Source organism: Zychaea mexicana (assembly GCF_025766255.1).
Source record: "Zychaea mexicana strain RSA 1403 chromosome Unknown BDB00scaffold_2, whole genome shotgun sequence".
NCBI lineage: Eukaryota > Fungi > Mucoromycota > Mucoromycetes > Mucorales > Lichtheimiaceae > Zychaea > Zychaea mexicana.
The window spans coordinates 812790-830909 of NW_026516665.1; the positions used below are offsets into that span (position 1 = coordinate 812790).

General features: G+C 42.4%; 8 protein-coding genes across 8 annotated transcripts; 4 read left to right on the top strand and 4 right to left on the bottom strand.

Moving 5' to 3' along the window:
* Positions 1-606: 606 nt before the first annotated feature.
* Positions 607-2170, bottom strand: BDB00DRAFT_796454 (anaphase-promoting complex, subunit 10-domain-containing protein). Its single transcript, XM_053121463.1, has 6 exons — positions 1593-2170; positions 1444-1513; positions 1285-1377; positions 1135-1202; positions 947-1048; positions 607-861 (listed from the first exon to the last, which is right to left on the bottom strand). The coding sequence occupies exons 1-6, from the start codon at positions 2009-2011 to the stop codon at positions 771-773; spliced, it is 843 nt and encodes a 280-aa protein (XP_052985613.1). The 5' UTR covers positions 2012-2170; the 3' UTR covers positions 607-770.
* A 909-nt stretch (positions 2171-3079) lies between these two features.
* On the top strand, positions 3080-3472 carry BDB00DRAFT_783411 (uncharacterized protein; the record flags this gene model as incomplete). Its single annotated transcript, XM_053120378.1, has 1 exon — positions 3080-3472. One exon carries the CDS (start codon positions 3080-3082, stop codon positions 3470-3472), a length of 393 nt encoding a protein of 130 aa, XP_052985614.1.
* Positions 3473-3679: 207 nt separating this feature from the next.
* BDB00DRAFT_783412 (uncharacterized protein) lies at positions 3680-5041 on the top strand (the record flags this gene model as incomplete). Its single annotated transcript, XM_053120379.1, has 1 exon — positions 3680-5041. One exon carries the CDS (start codon positions 3680-3682, stop codon positions 5039-5041), a length of 1362 nt encoding a protein of 453 aa, XP_052985615.1.
* A 79-nt stretch (positions 5042-5120) lies between these two features.
* On the top strand, positions 5121-6954 carry BDB00DRAFT_796457 (uncharacterized protein). The gene is made up of 2 exons (XM_053121464.1): positions 5121-6312; positions 6409-6954. The coding sequence occupies exons 1-2, from the start codon at positions 5537-5539 to the stop codon at positions 6707-6709; spliced, it is 1077 nt and encodes a 358-aa protein (XP_052985616.1). The 5' UTR covers positions 5121-5536; the 3' UTR covers positions 6710-6954.
* A 36-nt stretch (positions 6955-6990) lies between these two features.
* BDB00DRAFT_753347 (uncharacterized protein) lies at positions 6991-7892 on the bottom strand (the record flags this gene model as incomplete). Its single annotated transcript, XM_053118689.1, has 3 exons — positions 6991-7242; positions 7318-7570; positions 7648-7892. The coding sequence occupies 3 exons, from the start codon at positions 7890-7892 to the stop codon at positions 6991-6993; spliced, it is 750 nt and encodes a 249-aa protein (XP_052985617.1).
* A 4705-nt stretch (positions 7893-12597) lies between these two features.
* BDB00DRAFT_748994 (uncharacterized protein) lies at positions 12598-13301 on the bottom strand (the record flags this gene model as incomplete). The annotated part of the gene is made up of 4 exons (XM_053118583.1): positions 12598-12757; positions 12836-12948; positions 13036-13130; positions 13211-13301. Coding segments are annotated over 4 exons (459 nt in total), but the record flags the coding sequence as incomplete, so codon positions are not given.
* A 1810-nt stretch (positions 13302-15111) lies between these two features.
* On the bottom strand, positions 15112-15526 carry BDB00DRAFT_796462 (uncharacterized protein). Its single transcript, XM_053121465.1, has 2 exons — positions 15260-15526; positions 15112-15195 (listed from the first exon to the last, which is right to left on the bottom strand). The coding sequence occupies exons 1-2, from the start codon at positions 15454-15456 to the stop codon at positions 15141-15143; spliced, it is 252 nt and encodes an 83-aa protein (XP_052985619.1). The 5' UTR covers positions 15457-15526; the 3' UTR covers positions 15112-15140.
* Positions 15527-16093: 567 nt separating this feature from the next.
* Positions 16094-18021, top strand: BDB00DRAFT_796467 (protein-tyrosine phosphatase-like protein). Its single transcript, XM_053121466.1, has 9 exons — positions 16094-16230; positions 16301-16385; positions 16482-16529; positions 16612-16655; positions 16751-16986; positions 17069-17243; positions 17356-17420; positions 17490-17597; positions 17676-18021. The coding sequence occupies exons 1-9, from the start codon at positions 16152-16154 to the stop codon at positions 17850-17852; spliced, it is 1017 nt and encodes a 338-aa protein (XP_052985620.1). The 5' UTR covers positions 16094-16151; the 3' UTR covers positions 17853-18021.
* The last annotated feature ends 99 nt before the right edge of the window (positions 18022-18120 follow it).

Here is an 18120-nt window from a genome sequence, read left to right on the forward strand (position 1 = left end):
CGTGTCGTCGTCGTCGTTGTCCAATAGCCGTGAAGTATCATCCACCAGCATCTTGTTCTTGTTCTTATACACCCATCGATAATAGATCACTTGGCCCATCAGGAGTGTATCGGAGAACAGATAGTACAATGCGATAAGAAGCTGTTATTATCATTCATAGATTAGTATCCATCGGGTTCGGCTCCGAAAAAAACCAATTTTCACTCTTGTCACATCCTAAGAAAGGTTGAACAATTTTTTTTTACCATTGTAACGAGTAGATCTTCCATGAAGACGCCGACAAGATTGAAAATGTCGCCCAAGATCCACAACAGTAGAAAATGAACCGAGACGCCGTCCGTGTTCTTTCGTACGTAGTTTTCATACAGTTGTCTGATAGGGTGTGTTGCGTTGGTCAAATCTTCCAAGGGATACTCGACAACGGGGAGAATAAAATAACACTACCACTTACGGAGTGAAAACTACAAACCAGCAGGCAATACTGACATAGCCTATTATGTATGCCCACAGTTCGTCATCGGCAATATGGTCAAAGTATGACATTGCCAAAGTTTCTTTTTTTCTTTTGGATAAAGGAGAAAGGGAAGTTAAAAAAAGACAAGTGCATTGAATTTGTAGATCTGAGTTTATCTTTTTTTTCTTTCTGCACAGAATTTTTTTTAACATATTGAGTCATCATTAGAGTGAGATTCTCCTTTTCCTTTCCTACTACTCCTTGCTGCCTTGGTTACAAAAGAAAACGGGAGAGCTTTTCATCATAGCTTTGCGGGTTACCGAAGACCTTTATTGAAAAAGCCAGTTGCTAATCCTTCAATGCTCTTTTCAGGTAACCTTTGTTGTTGCTGTTGTTGAAGATAGGAACTGTTTTGCGGGGGTCATAGAAACAAAGTTAGTAGTCATGGCGACACTTTTGCTATATTTTAAGGACAATAAAACGATACGTTACGGGAGGACAGAATAAACTTTGATCTGGCGAATGTGTGTATCACGCCCATTCAAGTGAGTGTTCAGTACGGCGATCTGTAGACGAAAGACTCGTACGGGCTCACTAATTTTATCGTGCCATGTCAACTACCTCGTGTACAGAACTACTCCGCTTGAACCAGTTAAAACAAAAAACAGGACAACACATACCCAGTGGCAGCGCATAAATCCGCGTTTTGCCACCCTACAGTTTCAGGACACTCTAGAGCCATCACCTCCTGCAGTAATAGCAGTTAATTATATGATATTGCAGCCCTCTTCCCTATTCCATCCAACGCCTTGCAAATATAATCTACTAACGTGCAAATCTCTGTAGGTGGTGCCACCACGAATGGATATGCTCTTCGGCGTGTAGCTGTCATCTTGCGTGTAATCTATAAAGATCGACACTTGCTGAATATAGTTCATGTGTTCCAGTTAGCATCACTACGTCGAAGCTTGATAGGTGCATAATTTTACCTTTATAAAAGTAGCCTGATGAAAAAGTAAATCGACTGTATGTGGTGCTTTTGGATTCGGACAATCCGATCTATTATTCATAGACTTCATGAGTAAAAGGAAAGGATCCTTTTTAATGAAACTCATACACGCTACATACAAAGACTTACTGCCAATATGTCAATGGGTTATTGTCGCGCATCTTTTCAACTCCCCAGTCAGGTCGAAATGTAGACACGGACCAGATCGCTTCGTGGTCGGCAATCTCGCGTCCACCCGTAGCCTTTTGGTAATGATCTGGGTGTGTTTCTTCATAGACGCGTATCGCGCCTGTTTCACGCGCACAATCGCTCATGCGTCGTTCGTCGTCTTCTGTGTCGTCGTCTTCTTCATCTACCTCGTCATCGTCATCTTCGTTTTCGTCGTCGTCTTCTTCATTACTGACACCCGCGTCGGAATCCATGTAGCCGGAAACTGCAGCATTGAGCGATTGTTCGACTGTGTTGTCTGAATCGCCACCGTCGTCACCACCGCTGTGCAGCTCATCGGACAGGAAAAGACTACCATAGTGAGGAATGTTGTCGGACATTGGTATGTTCCTGACAGTGCATTGAGGAATGCAAAGGGATTTCTTTTTTTATTTGTTGTAGGAGAAGTGTTTCTTTGAACTGGTGACTGAGATGTATTATGCCGCAAGCGTAAAGTATAAATTTTTACTGTTGTACGCGTTTTCTTTGTTTCTCCGTAGCTATTTATTAGCATTTCGTTATGAGCAAGAGCAGACTATCACAGTAGACACTGTGCTTACAACGTAGGTTGCTTCAAAGGTGTCTTTTATCTATGGTTTAGCCAGGCTTTATTGCGACCTACCTGAGCCACATCAACATCCACTCGACTGCGTATATGAAGTATTTTTAGGGCGCGTTGATTAGTTCATCTATTTTCACACGTATTATACACTAATAATGCTGATCTTGCTTTTCTTGATGCTGTACAGTACATATGTAAGGCGTAAGAATAGCAAAGCAAATCTTGCTGTAATACATAAAAGACACGCGTACGTTAAATATGTCCCACTAAGCGCTGCGTATAGTATATGGTTATATTATACATGCATGTCATTGTTGTAACAAACAGTATATTCCTTTATCATCGACAATTGAGACGTAATCATCATCATCCATTCGCTTGTCGCGTTGAACTTTTGGAGGAAGATGGGCGAGTCAAACGCCATACGTGGTTACAGTGGGCACTTATTGAGCACCTAATAGGAGAAACATTTCGGTATTTAGAGACTCCATGAGAAGAGATCACTCACATCGGTTTTGTCACTGGTCATATCATCCCAAAACAAACAGCGGCTTTTTGACGGTACGCATTATTCGCATTATGCGAGCTCTCCTGGCTCCGATCGGAAGGGACGCCCTATCACTCACATTCTTTGCGCCCGTAAAAAATGTTTGTTGTTGTAAGAAACGATGTACAGAAAAGGGACAGTTTCGATGAAAGCACTGGTGATACGCCCTTATCTCCCTCTCACTTGGTCTTTTCTCTTTATAAAGCAAGAGTCGCTTGACCTTCTTTTTCCAATCTTTCCTTCCTTCAAGACTCGCTATCACTTCAAATACCCTATTGTATATTAGAGAACACAACAACAATGCCTCCCATTGCTACAACCCATAACATTGTGGCCCTCGCTGATCGCGACAGTACCACTAGCTCCTCTGTCATTCAAAGAGATTTTACCTCAGCTCTACCGTATGACATTGTCAGTACCATTTTTTCTCATGTCACAAAGTCGGACTGTCTAAAGTGCATGAGCGTATCACGCAAGTGGCTCAGCCATGTGCCGCAATACACCAGCGATCTCTGGCAAGAAGTGACGATATCGTCGCTAGAAGCCCTCAATAATGATCTGTTAATGCGCTGCCTGGGTCCACATCTCAAGAAATTGCGTCTACGAAGATTGAACGAGAGCGAAATTGGCATGGTGATACACGGCCTCGTACAGAAAAGCCGGTGTGATTCCATCCGTTCCGTGGGTAATTAGGCCGATGTCTTTTTTTTCCAACACACTATAGGAGAAGTGGTACCACATAAACAAAATCCACTAAAAGAGAAGAGAAAGAAGCTAATACCATTAGTCTGAATAGAGCTGTTCCATTGCAGAACGATTGATCGACGTGTATTGTCGGAGGCTTTTCGACCCATCCTCAACTCACTAGTCGACCTATCTTTTCGACGCCACACACACGCCATGGATTTGCACGCCTTTCTACAATTGTGCCCCAAAAACATCACACACTTTACCTTTGACACAAGCAGCTCTTCACGCCACGCCATGATCATGGACCGTGACTACAGCATTGCTCCACCGCCAGCAAAGGAGCCATCATTGCCACAGCTCCAATTCACATATCTCAACTTGCACGCCACATTGTACCGCTATGAAGTCGACTATATCTTACAGCAGTGTCCACAACTCAGATGTCTCGTGTTTGACTCTGTCAAACCCTATGGCCACACGATGATACATGTGATTGAAGCGTGTGTTCAATTATGCCCTACTCTCGAATGTCTAGCATGGGGTCGTATTCGTCCAGACTTTGTTTCGCACTGGAAATCCAAGGTATCTCTGCCAAAGAGAAAGGCAACAGAAAGAGAATACATCTGCGGATTACAAGAAATTGTCTGCGGCAGCTTCTACCATGGCGGCCACTCGTTTACGCAGATGTTGTTAGCCCATCGTCGTACGCTTCGCACTGTCCGCCTCGAGCGCCTTCAGAACCAGCCTGTAGACCCATGGTACCCAATCACGCCGCGACACAATGTCACTTTCAACCACTTGCAGACTATTCATATCGATAATATCCATGTTAATGCCGAGTCTTTGGCGAGGTGGATATATCATTGCCCACAGCTTGAAGAGTTGTCTTTGCACACAGTCACCGCAGACGAGACATCCTACTGGCTTGACCGTGTCTTTCAGGCGCTCGGTAGCAGCAATGCTAGATTGAAGCGACTACACGTTACACATGATAGATTTGCTGACAGCAACAATGACGCTACCAGCCACACTGAAGATCCTATCTACAACCATCTTATCCAAGCCAGACATCGGCTAGAGTCGATCCGCTTGTCTGGAAATCGCCTTGTTACGAATGCCATCTTGGAGGCGTTGACGGAAAAGTCAAATGCCTCCACGTTAAAGCGCGTGGCACTGGACTATTCAGCAACGGATAATCATCGTTTAGACCTTACTACAGACGGCATGCGTGCATTTGCGCACAATCTTCATTGGGAGCTTGACGAACTAGGAATTACGGAGCACCAAGAAGATGGGCTCCTGACAGATGAGCTACTGATGCTTTTGTCTTCAAAGGTGAGAAGACTCTCACTCAAGGGCTGCACAAAGCTTACTGGTGATGGGCTCAAAGCTTTTATCGATCATGGTCATGGCAACAGCCTCGTATCCATGCAATTAGTCGAGTGTGCAAACATAGACGAGAGCAGAAATAGTGTAGAGTATGCTAGAACAGTACTCGGACAGAATAACGTACAGCATGTATCATCCGAGCGCAATGCAGACGATGACATCGTGTCTTTTGTATACGTGTAATAGATAAACCACTAAAACCACGAGAAGAAGCAAATGTGGTGGGGGCGTATGAAAAGAGTTTAAGGCAGTGCTACACAAACGCCGGGAAGGGGTTTCAGTGCACAACATCAATTGATCAGATAACAGCACTTGCCAAGGAATGATCGTGGACCAAGGGGGGGTGGGGGAGAATGGTAAGCACAAACAGCACTGCCGCTGTGTGTGCGTGTGTGCTGTTCTGCTATTTGGACGAAAAGAGAACCTTCACTTCATTCTCTCTCGCAGTTTAAAGCACAAGTAGGATAAGCCCGGCTCGAAACGCATAATTCAAACAGAAAAAAAAAGTCGCCGGTTCCTGTCGTGCATTCAAACGGCGGAGTAGGGGGAATATGTCCAAATGTGAGGTGGGTTTCATTTCCCTGCTGGCAAGACCTCCGCTACTCTTTTTCACCAATCTCTTTTCTTGGAAAAAAAGAAAGCTGTAATACTTTTTTCTTCTTTTATTCTTTTTCAACCATGGCTGTCAAATTTTATACCCGAGACGAAGTCGTCAGCCACAACACACCAGAGTCCTGCTGGGTCCTCTACAAGGGTAATGTCTACGATGTCACCGAATTCATCCAAGATCATCCTGGCGGCGACGACTTGATTCTCGATTACGGTGGTAAAGATGTCACAGCAATCATGAAAGATGAGCTCGAGCATGAGCATTCGGAGGCAGCCTATGAAATTTTGGAAGAGTATTGTATCGGTGTCCTTGCACCTTCTTCCGACAACAAAGCTTCAACGACCCCAAAAACCACAACAGCGACATTAAATGGAGCAGACGAAGATTATGCCAGACCCGATTTCCACCCTTCCGTAACAGACCTCGCACTCGATATCAAGAAGCATCAGTTCTTGGACCTGCGCAAACCGTTAATTCCCCAAATGATGCGAGGTAACTTTACCAAGGAATTCTACCTGGAGCAGGTGCACAAGCCCCGGTACTTGCCTGAGCCTGCACAGTTCTTTGGCCACTGGCTGTTGGAGCCGCTGAGCAAGACAGCATGGTGGGTCATACCGGTGTTTTGGTTACCCGTCGTCGCCTACCATTTCAAGGTGTCGTTCGACAGTGGTATGCCGCTGGCCAGTGTGCTGTCATTTGGTCTTGGAATTGCTATCTGGACCTTGCTCGAGTACGGCTTGCATCGCTTTTTATTCCATGTCGACGATTATCTTCCCGACAACCAAATCGCATTTACTCTGCACTTTACTCTGCACGGTTTCCATCATTATCTTCCTATGGATAGGTAAGGGCCAAAAAAAAGTTCATGAATCGGCAGGTTTAGGGTGTCATATTTCGTTGCGGAAAAATTCCGGTGGCGTGACTAAAATTTAAATTCTAGATTACGACTTGTCATGCCGCCTACATTGAACGTATTCATTTCATATCCATTGACTCGACTCGGCCACGCCTTGTTTCCACCGGTGATAGCATACGGTGTGATTGCAGGTGGCTTCTTTGGCTATGTGCTGTATGACTGCGTCCACTATTACTTGCACCACGCCAAGGTGTTTGAATTCCACTTCAAGGAGATGAAAAAGTACCACATGGCACACCACTACAAGAACTTTGATCTTGGCTACGGCATCACATCCAAGGTCTGGGACTACATCTTTGGCACTGTGCTCAAGTACAAGGGCTAAATTTCTCTCCATCTTTTCATTCCACAATTCCGTTAATCTCGTACTACTATTTATTGACTGCCTCTAATATAATTTTCTACTACATATCTGTTCGCTTGTTCCATCGCATCATTTTGATTCGTTCTCTCTTCCTCATATATTTTTCTCTATCGCCTGAATCTCCCTTCTCCGCTAGTAACATTTTTTATAAAAATTATCGCATATTGTTATAGTAATGTAATATTCTCTAAATGTAATGTCGCCTTCTCGTTTTTAATATATATAAATTTTTACATTCATCTTTAAATTTTGCTTTGACGACGTGCTTTGACGGTCATCAATGCCGCTCCAGCGCGAGAGTTGGTCTCGCGACCCAGTTGCTCAGAGATCCACCGTCCCGTTTCAACAAGAGAATCCAGGCTGACACCGGTCTCAAAGCCCATGCCGTGGAGCATGTATACCACATCCTCTGTGGCTACGTTGCCTTTGGCACCAGGCGCATAAGGACAACCACCGAGACCTGCTACTGAGCTATCTACAACTCGAACACCGTACTGTGGAAAAATGCATCATGTCAGAAAATATATACTACTTTCAATGTCACACACAATTTGAAATTATGCTGTTACCTCGAGTGCCTTCAAAATGTTGGCCAGCGCTTGACCGTATGTGTCATGACAATGGACAGCCAAGGCGTCGGCTGGAACCACCTTGAGCACTTCATCCAGCATCCGCCCCATTGAGCCGGCAGTCCCGACACCAATCGTATCGCCTAGACTGATCTCATAGCAACCGGCATCGTACATTTTCTTTGCCATCTGTGCAACGGCAATAGGTGATACTACGCCTTCATATGGGCATCCCAGGACACATGAGACGTAACTACCATAGGCACATAGAAGCTTAGTACATCAGTTCCTTCCGCCAGTGATTACACAACTGCATCTTCTATTTCTCACCCTCGAACTTTGAGGCCTTTGTCAAGTGCAGCCTTAGTCACGTCCACCATGCGATCCATAGCTTCTTCGGTCGAGCAGTTTGTGTTCTTTCGGTTGAATGTTTCAGTGACTGCTGCAAACATGGCCACCTCAGATGCACCGGCTGCAGATGCATTATCTACACCACGGATATTAGGTGTCAAGACCGGATATCCAACACCAGGCTTCTTTTTAATCGTCGTAAATACTTCACGGTTATCGCCCATCTATAAATTCTCGCATACATCAGCCTGAAATGAATAGCTGGCTCTTTTTTCGCTCTCTCTCTTTAAATTCGATCCGTATATATTCCATTTGACTTTATATACCTGAGGCACCCATTTTGGACTGACAAAGCTGGTTGCTTCCACAACCGGTAATCCAGCATTGGCAAGTCTTTCAATCAACTCAATCTTGACAGGTGTTGGAATCACTTGCTTTTCGTTTTGTAAACCGTCACGAGGGCCCACTTCAACGATTTTGACGAAATTCGACGCAGCCGCTGGTGTTGAGTAGGCTCGACGCACTGATGCAGACGCAGCAGCCTATATAAGTTTACGCTCAATCGATCAGCTTTGCCGTTCTTGTTCTCTTCTTGTTGTTGGATTGTAACATACTTTTGTAATTGCTGATCGGGTAGAGGATCGGAGCATGGTGGAGGAGAGTCTATTCATTATTATGTTATATGTGTTCAACAACGAATGTAAAAGAGAGAAGAAAAGGCGGGGTACTTGCTGCTATATGGGGTACCTGAGCACATCAACTATCCCACGGTCATGTGAAACGTTCCACCGTAACTAATTCTTCACGGTGCTTTGTGGGAGATAAAAAAAGCTGACAATAATTGTATTATATATTGGGAGTTGGACATTGAGGCGCTTACATTTACACTATAGCCATTGCATAACAGCACAGTGAAGTCTTAAAAAGATACATAAATCCTTGGAATGATTCTGAATCTTCTAAAAAATGGTACCTACTCAGAGAGAGGTAGAGAGTCGAGGTATAGTATGATTATATGACGACTTTGCCTTTTTTTATATTCTTAGAAGCGTTTCTTCATCATGATGAGTAGCTGTATAGCTGCTTAATGATTAAAGACACATCGATAAACTGGCATGATTAACTTAGGTTAAGCAATCAATCGTCGTAATACATATCTTCGTAACTACTACATAGTAAATATGGTAGTGCTGTATATGTGTAGAGCTGCATAATGATAATTTAAGTATATATATATATTGTTGTGGTCCGTGCATGTAGAGGATTAAATGCGCACATTGAGGGTATGGTAGAATATGATATTAAAGCGGTTGGTTATTATCAGCACTCTGTCACATTTCCGCCTGTTCTCTGCTGGACGAGGTGTTACTTGTGTCGTAAATTCCTAGCATGATAGAATAGGCAATGGATACAACTGCGTACAAATTATCATGTCAAATTCGATGCTCCTCGAGTGCGCTGTCAGAGGATATATTGCTACGAAATGCGTATGTTGCACCAGTCAGCCGTGCAGAAGCCTTTAATACGATGTTACAGTGCTATCAAGACATGTTAAATTCGTTTTCATTGTACTTTTCGCAGCTAAACGAGCTCAGTGACTAACCAAACGTTATAACCTCAAAATCGTTGACAATGTACAAAGGTCAATCTTATATTATATGTCATGCCAAGTGATCGTATATGTACAGTGCATGGGTATAATTGGTGTCATTTTCCCTTCCTAACTACTTTAAAAGTATTGACTCATATATATTCTATCATATGTATATACAGTAGCGGCATTCAGAGCTACTATGTTCAAATACATGTCGCCCAATCTAATTAGTTCGATTACTATCACTGGTATCTCTCCTCATTACATCCAAAAAAAGAAATAAAGTACTTTTCAGAAGGTTCAGCCATATGGGGCGAGTCGGCCGATTTACTGTAAATGTGGAAGCGTCGAGCTCCATACATATCGACACTCAAAAGTTACTGATACGTTTCGGTCATGGAAAACAAAACAAACCGTATAAAAAGCAATAGCTTTTCGTTGCATTCCTTGACGTCGTCTGAGTACAAGGGAAGTACTGCTTTGCTTTTACTTAGTGTATTGGCCTTTCATATAACATTTGTGTGGTCCTTAGCTCATGTTGGAAATTTACAATGTCATCCCTCTGAGCGAGCTGTTCCATAACTGAAAGGGGATGATGACTGGAGGATGACTAAAAGTGTTCAGAAGCCCGAAGCCAGCAGAGAAAAAAAGAATCATTTATGGTCACGAATAATAAAGGGTGATAATATGTCCCGAAGGTTTCCTAGTTTTCTTATTTCGAGTCTAGAGAACTCCTCAGTAGGTTGATGAGAGAAAGAGCTACATATAACAGTATGTCAAAGCCTCGGTTGCTATTGAGCCGATAACGGCTTATTCTGCAATAAAAAGGGTTAGTTTGACAGTTGGATCGATTACATTGCTGATTTTGATGACTTGCAAGGGTTTTCGGAGCGGTGCTAAGCCTTAAAGTATAATAAGGGTCTGCATGGTGTCTGTTTTCGTTTCGTGCGTATAACAACATATGTTCCTTACATCTGTGCCCTCTTTTCTTTAGCTCCACGACAAATGAAATTTACTATGATGTGGAACGAATCAAATTATAGTAGCTCTGATTATGGTTAAACCTTATCGAGCAGTATGTGCAACGCGCATGTAAGTTTGTAGTGCGATATTATATACAGATCGATTCAAATTTTACGATACTTGCATGCAATTCTATCTTACACGATTAGTATAGCCTAGACTCATGAACATGCGTGTCTTAATTTCCAAACTTTTTCTTTCTCCATATAGCAACAGGCGGCTTCAGGGGAGCATAGAATAAAAAGACCATCTTCTTTTGACAAAGCAAAAAATCCAAAAAAGACTATGATCAAGGAGAAACAAAACAAGGATGTGCTGGTTTATTTGTGGGGTACGTGAGAGATACACATACACATACACAGAGAGAAAGACTGTGCTGCAATCGTAATCTCTCAGAAAAGAAAATGAGGATACAGGGTCTTCTCGGATTACATGAGTCGTACCACATTTTACTCTTTTATGGAGATTATATGGCCCTTCTCCATAGGTACGAGTACACACGTGTATTAATATAACGATAAAAAGTACAGGGCAAAAAGAAGGGCATCGATGCCTTCATAGCGTAATAGCGTACTTTCCTTTCTTTATCACGTTAAAAAAGGATGTTTTTTGAATATGAAAAAGTCGGGGATATCATATATCCAGGGGTTGATGGGTGTTGTTGCTGTTGAGTGGTGGTGATCACGAGAACTCCTGACGCACAAGCCAACACGCACAAAACAAGACCCTTAAATTAGTATGTAAGCAAAAATTACTCTATCGCCCCAGCCCCTGACCTCATATTGCTGCATCTTTTGGAAAGAGGAAATAGGACAACATCATGATGGGCGTAGCCTTATCATTGATGGCAATATTACTGTCATTACTACGTAAAGAGCACATGGAAAAATTATAGGGTTAACTACTATTTTTGAAACCTGCTACTACTATTACAACACTATTCACCGTGCTCTCTCCTTTTCGAAGAAAAGAAAAAAACAGACGGACCCTGATTAATGGCGATTTCCCAGGAATATACACAGGCTTTTACCATGACTTACCTGTTTTCTTCTTGACTGCACGCCAACATTGTCATTTCTAGCGCATCATAGCAGCAAATCATACATACCTCCTCTTTAATTTTGAAGAAGGATGATCTACACACGCAGGTACGCAGTACATAACGGGTCTCAAGTAGTACATATTGAAAGGCAAGGACAAGTACAGGTGTGGTATAATAAACAAGCTACTACTGCTACTACGTATTATTGTAAATTGAAGGTTTATCATTGTCGTATTGAAACATATAGTAGATACTGAGGAGCAGTATACGCGTAGTACCCTTAGGTTTGTATTGTAATAATCGAGTATCAAGACTATATCAACAAGATGTTCTTGTTCGCTTCAGTTTACTATATTTTATATACGTAGATATTGCTACTTGGACCCTTTATGATAAGTACTTTATCGTGATTATAGAGACGTGTTTATAAGAGAAAGTATATAAGTATGGTACAAGATTTGACTGCTGTCGCATGCCACTTTTCGCGCAAATGAGTAATCCATGGCGGTACTTCCAGGGTAACAATTGGGGGTGTGTGATGTTGTTGCAGGGATGTGAACAGAAAAAGAAAGTTGGTTGCATTTTTACATGGGAGGAGGAAATTCGAAGCATCTTAATAAAACATTGGAGGAGAAGAAGGAGGAGGAGAAAGAGGGAGAGGAATAGTAGTAGTATATGGTGGTGGCCCGGACAATGATGTCTTGCATGCGAATTGCATCCCTGAGGATGGGGTGTTCGTTTCGTGATAACGTGAACGCTTATCTGAAACAGCCATGATCTGTTGCTGCTGCCGTTTCTGTGAAGGAGACATATGAAGGCTACTGCAGGAAGAGGAAAACCCGGGATGTCGAAAAGGAGACGCGAGTAGAAGAGGCGACAAACCATGATGGTGGTGCGTGGAGTAGGGCGTCTTTACAACCGAACGATGATCTTCGATGGAGCATGTTGTGCTAGTGCTATGTGTGGAAGTAGGTGATGGACTACAATTATACTCTTGTTGTTCTTGTTGTTGGTGGTGGTGCTCGAGAGCGAGTGTTGAAGATGTTGGTGATGATGACACCATTCTTCCGTAGATTATGTTATTATGGTTATTTGCAAACAAATTAACTCCTCCTGCTCCATGGTTTTCATATGCCGAGGCTAATAAAGGTGCCGATGGTGTAGAGCCAAACGTGATTTTGCTTATTTTGGCAGTAGAAGAAAGCATCGTCATCTGCTGATGTTGTTGTTGCCGAGAAGTATTAGCAAAAGTGCTATAATAATGATGTAGTTGTCGCTCTTGACGAAATGGTTGCCATTTGGCTTTCTGCTGCTGGTTTTTACTCGGATGTTCCGCCTTCATGTGTTGTATTAAGGTGGTTTTAAGAACGAATCGTTTGGTACATGAACCCTCAGAGCAGCGATACGGTTTTCGTCCAGTATGTGTACGTCTGTTGCAAGCGGAACGAAACGAAGTTTAGATTCGGCAATCTTCGAAGCATAAGAAAAGCGTAGACCTGTGTACATACCTGTGTCGGGCTAGTGAGCTGCTGTCGCTAAAACGCTTATCGCATTGGGGATACTCGCATAAATGAGGCTTCTCACCAGTATGAGTTCTCATATGTACATTCAATGCCGAGCGCTAATAGCAGTTACGTCGGTCGTTAGTACAAGAAACCGATGGATCGAGGAAAAGGGCTTCAAAGGCCCCCATGAACTTTAACTTTACCTGAATAAAACTTTTATCACACATGGACACCCCGCATTTGAAGGGCCGGTCATTTGTATGAATGCGCAAATGACGCACAAGGTCAGAGCGTCGAGCTTTTTGAGGTTTTATTGTTAGCTTACATGTCATCGGTTTTGAAAAATGGAAGTAATGAAGAGCAACTGAATATACGAACCAAATGCCCTTATGCAACTATCGTATGTGCATTGAAAAGGTCGTTCCTTGCTAGGTGTTTGTTCGCGATGTACAATTTCAGAAATTTCCATGATGATAGAAGTTGAAGTGAGTAGAGTATGTATAGTATATAGTGAGTGATGTATATATAAGTGAAGACGCGTATGAATAGAAGGGAAAAAGAAGTAAGAAAGTACAGGGTTTATATATAAGAGCAAAAAAGAGAAGAGTGCGTAAAGGGATAATCTGGAAGTATCCGTATAGCATACAAGTATATATTTATATCTACATGACATATGAGAGAAACAGCATGTACACTGTACATGTATCTACGATGTACTTACACATGATTTTTACAGCCACTGTATGAGATATTCCAGAAACTAGGATGTGCTCTGCTATTAAAAGAACTCCTGTCATTGCTTACACACACTTGATCCAAAAACCCCTCCCTTGCTCTCTCTCGCTCTCGTTCTGCGCATCATACAATATGAGTGCTCGTGCTGATAGAATGTTACTTTGAGTGGTCATGTGAGTAATAAAAGAGTATGTTACCAATATGATTTGTTGAATGCACTGATATTTTCTGGTACTTCATGAAGTATATTTGATGCCATATAATAAAACGAGCATAAATATATTCTGCTCGATCGGTTATGCAAGATTCGCAAACTTGTGCGTGCTAGCGTCTGGTTGTTGGCAAGAGAAAAGTGCCTTGATTTCTTTTTTATCCCCGGGCAATAAACATGTATGTACGTACAGGATGTCAAGGCAATACATATCGTGCATATCACCAATGGCAGCAGCAGGCGAAGGATGGAGAAACTAAATGATGTATATCAACGTGACTTTAACCATGTATGCATTATTATGTGATCGACACCCACCCACGAACTTTTTTTCTAATGCTCGGTCGGCTCCTTGACGCATACACAAATATGGGTAGAGCAACCTTGGATAGAGAGCGAGAGCGAGAAGATCAGAAAGTCAAATGTGCTGCCTGATAAGCTCACTATTACATATGAGGTGCGTCGTTAATACATGAGCGGGTTTCTCGATATGCAGCATTACTGTAGTTTTGTTCCGCCACCTTTCCGGGCCTTTGCGTCAATCGAAGAACTTCGTTTTTGCATCCCCTCGACACGCCTATCTTCTGCGCTAGCTCCATGCTCCTCTAGTTTTGTACCCCCCGTACACCCCAATACCCCTTCTCTTCTTCTTCATATTGCATCCTTCATTTTTTTGCGCGCTATCTTTGCTTCAAGGACGTTGTGGTTATCCCGTCACGAGTATAATTTGGGACTTATCATATTTAATAATAGTATGATAGAAGCGATCTGATACACATAATAACATTCATCTAATATATTCGTTGCCGTGGTATTCTCCCTTTCTCCTCTAGTAATTTTTAGTGTGGAAACAAACTTGACAGGATTTCAACGTCTCTGTCTTCCTTTGTCTTTTTGGGCACGGCATCGTACAGTACTGTGACCCCTCTTACTGTACACCACCACGACCCGCTCTTCACTAGTCGTTCCTCTCCCTTACTTTCCAACCCCTTCGAAACCAGAATGGGGCCTATTCGTTCATGCATTGCGGGAAACCGCACTTTTTACTTTTACTCTAAACTCTCCTTATTACTCCTTTCCTATTTTTTGCTTCTTCACTGTAAGAGCTGTCCCTGACAGTATAGAATATTACAGTTTTTTTTCCTGGGGGCTACGTGCTTTTCTTCCTCCTGTCTATTTTTCTCTCTATCTTTTAAAGCTGGACCGTGCCATACAAAAAAAGGTAGCTGAATTGCTGCATTTTTCGTCATAAGAAACCCGCCAATATAATGTATATTCTCCAGACATGCATGATCCTCCCACTTCATGTGTACACGTGCAGATTATTAGAGAAAAAGAAGAGAACCAGAGAAAAAAGCATCCCTAATCCTTCTTTGCTTGTTCTTGAGCCTTGACCCGCTCCATTTCAGCAATAAACCTATACAAACACACATGTTATATTGATGTATAAGCTAGAAAATGAAAATCATATGTATATGTACCATCGTATCGTCAGGAACAGGCATATAGATAGGAGCAACAACGCAATGACATGACCATTGAAACCCGTGACGACAACCATTGCAGCCAATGTAGCAAACAGGACGTAGAATGCGTAGAACATGAGCTTGATGACCCCCTTTGCCGTGTACCCGGGCGTCATAATAGACTGTACAATATCATTCACGATGCCGCTCATCGTTTTCTAGGTGCGGATTCACGTGTGCGTGGAGTGGAGGAGGAGTAATAAAAAATTGTGAGTGCTGGCGGCGTCCAACGACTCCGGATTTGCTTCGGATTTTCTGGTTTTGATAGTCAAATAAAGCAAGTAAACTCCACGGTGCTGTTATACTATTACCCCATTAAGTCTTTAACTGTTTGATCGCCATTGTGTTGTCACTGTAGTTGTTTAGCATCAGGCATTATGGGGCTGCTATTTGACTGATATCGTGTCTTTGAAGGCACTTTCTGATCAAGAATAGTAGGCTATCACGAGCAGCAATTGATCTACAAAGTGCACCGGACAACAAATGATCCACATAACTGTAACGAACCTCCTTTGTGATGGCTATGCTGCAGCAAATAGGCAGTAGCAATGCTAACAGAATAAAACAATCGACGATGATCGATAGGGAATCTGTTGCTCTGCTACAGACAGCATATTTTGGGGGAAAAGGCACTTTCCTTGTAATGATCTCGTGTTGTATTGTTCATGTTTCTGATACCTATCGATTGTTCCGCTACTGTGTCTTGCATGATTTTCATAGACTCTGGTAGTTGCCCAAATGTTGTCATGACTACAACAGCTACAGGGAGAGTAGCATAAAAATTCATGCCCAGCTACTGATTCACTCTCTTTGTTCTTGACAAACGCAAGATACTACGCTTCGCGCAATGGCTGTACGTTCCATTGTCTCTGAAAATAGATGCCGTTTTGTTGATCCGAAAGCCTCCGTCAATCTTGATCTTAGTTGTACGTTCATCTCATTCACTCACTCTATAAACACACTCTGTGATGCTAAAGTCATTGTGCTACCATATAGATGTCACCGACAGAGTAATTGCAATGTCATATCCTTCCGAAGGCTGGGAAGGGCTCTATCGGAACCCACTGAAGGAGGTTAAAAAGTGAGTGCGCACAAGAGGGAGAAATTTTAGTAAGGCTACTTTGTGCGATGATGGATTGCGTCTTTGGTCATAGTTCGATATTAATAGCGACAAAAGATTCCTTGACGACCGACACGGTCCAACAAATTACAAAGTATACAATCTGTAAGTTGTTCGCAATGATATCTTGGTAAGCTTGTTTGATTAGTGCTGTACTGTGCGATTAATATACGGTGGTTTTGGATAGACGATCAGAGAAGCAGTATCGTGAGGAAGTTTTTAGTTCGTCAGGTGAAGGGAAATTTAAAACATTCGTATCAAGAATGTCGTGCTGGTGGAAAGGCAAAGGAAATAGAAATTGATCGAACACAGGAAAAAAATTATAGCTGCAATGTTTGGCTTCAAAGATCATCAGGCACCTCCCTTTAACCTGTTGATTGAATTCTGCAAAGACGCTGGGCAATGGCTAAAGGATCCAAAACACGTAGTTGCAATCCATTGCAAGGCCGGTAAAGGACGAACGGGAACTGCAATTGCTGCTTTACTGCTATACACGCAGCAGGCTGCAAGTTCTGATGCAGCTATGCGTCTCTATAACACCAAGAGAACGAAAGATGGAAGAGTATGTTTGTTAAACTACTTTCTTAAAACACCAGAGAACGACAAGTCAATGCGATGCTTATGTTAAAGCACGAAATTTATAGGGCATCACTATACCCAGCCAGATACGCTATGTGCAGTATTTTGAAAAATGGATGCAATGTATTTACAATTCTGGGGTAGCCAGGAACACCGTCAACTGCACTAGTGAATCTTGTGCCATCAGCATTTTCAAAGTGACAATTTACGGCATTCCTACTGCATATATAAACCACGCAGGTTGTTTCTAAAGTACTTTAGCATATGTTTGTTGTTCGTGTGCCAAAAAAAAAGGCCTCGTACAATACCGAAGATATACTGACATGTTGTTCTTCCCTTTATGCGTCTATAGATATTTGGACTGATTTTTGCATATCCAATGGCGAGGGGGTTTTGTTTCAAAGAAATCAGTCAAACGTATGTCACTCCATACGATCCGTATCAAGTGTCGAAACAGTAGAAGTAACATTGTATGCTTTGTTTTAGTGTACCGTCAAAGTCAATGACAAGACTATCGTACTGGAAATTCCGTGCATTCGCGTCGAAGATGACTTCAAGCTGGAGTTTTTTGTTAGATCGCTTTATGTCTTCAAAGTACCCATTTCTTTTTCAAAAGAAGTGTATGCGTTCCTAAGACCCTCACGAGAAGTTATTAACCTTGAACAACACTAGAAAAAACTATGTAGGTTTTGGCTAAATACACGGTTTATCGTACCTGACAACACGAATGTCCCAAGAACGTTCAAATTGACAAAAGCCGAGATCGATGGAGCGGTCAATGATACCCACCACTGTCAATTCCCCGCAGACTTTACGATTGAAATAGAATTCAACATCAATTTTGATTGATGATAATACGAACCCCAGATGGAAGAATATATACATGTATTTTTGAATGTGCTAACAGCTGCTGCTGTTGCACGTGTATACAATCAGCCCACTGTACATGATCGTCTTTGCATGCAGACAATGTGCGTGCCTGATCTTGCTCCCTCTTTTTACCGAAATTAGAGGCACACTGCATTAATAATGCATAAACGCCAATTAACTTTTCTTTTGTCAAGTGATGTCATTCATGAGTATCGACAGCTCCTTACTCTATTCCTGGTTATCTCAA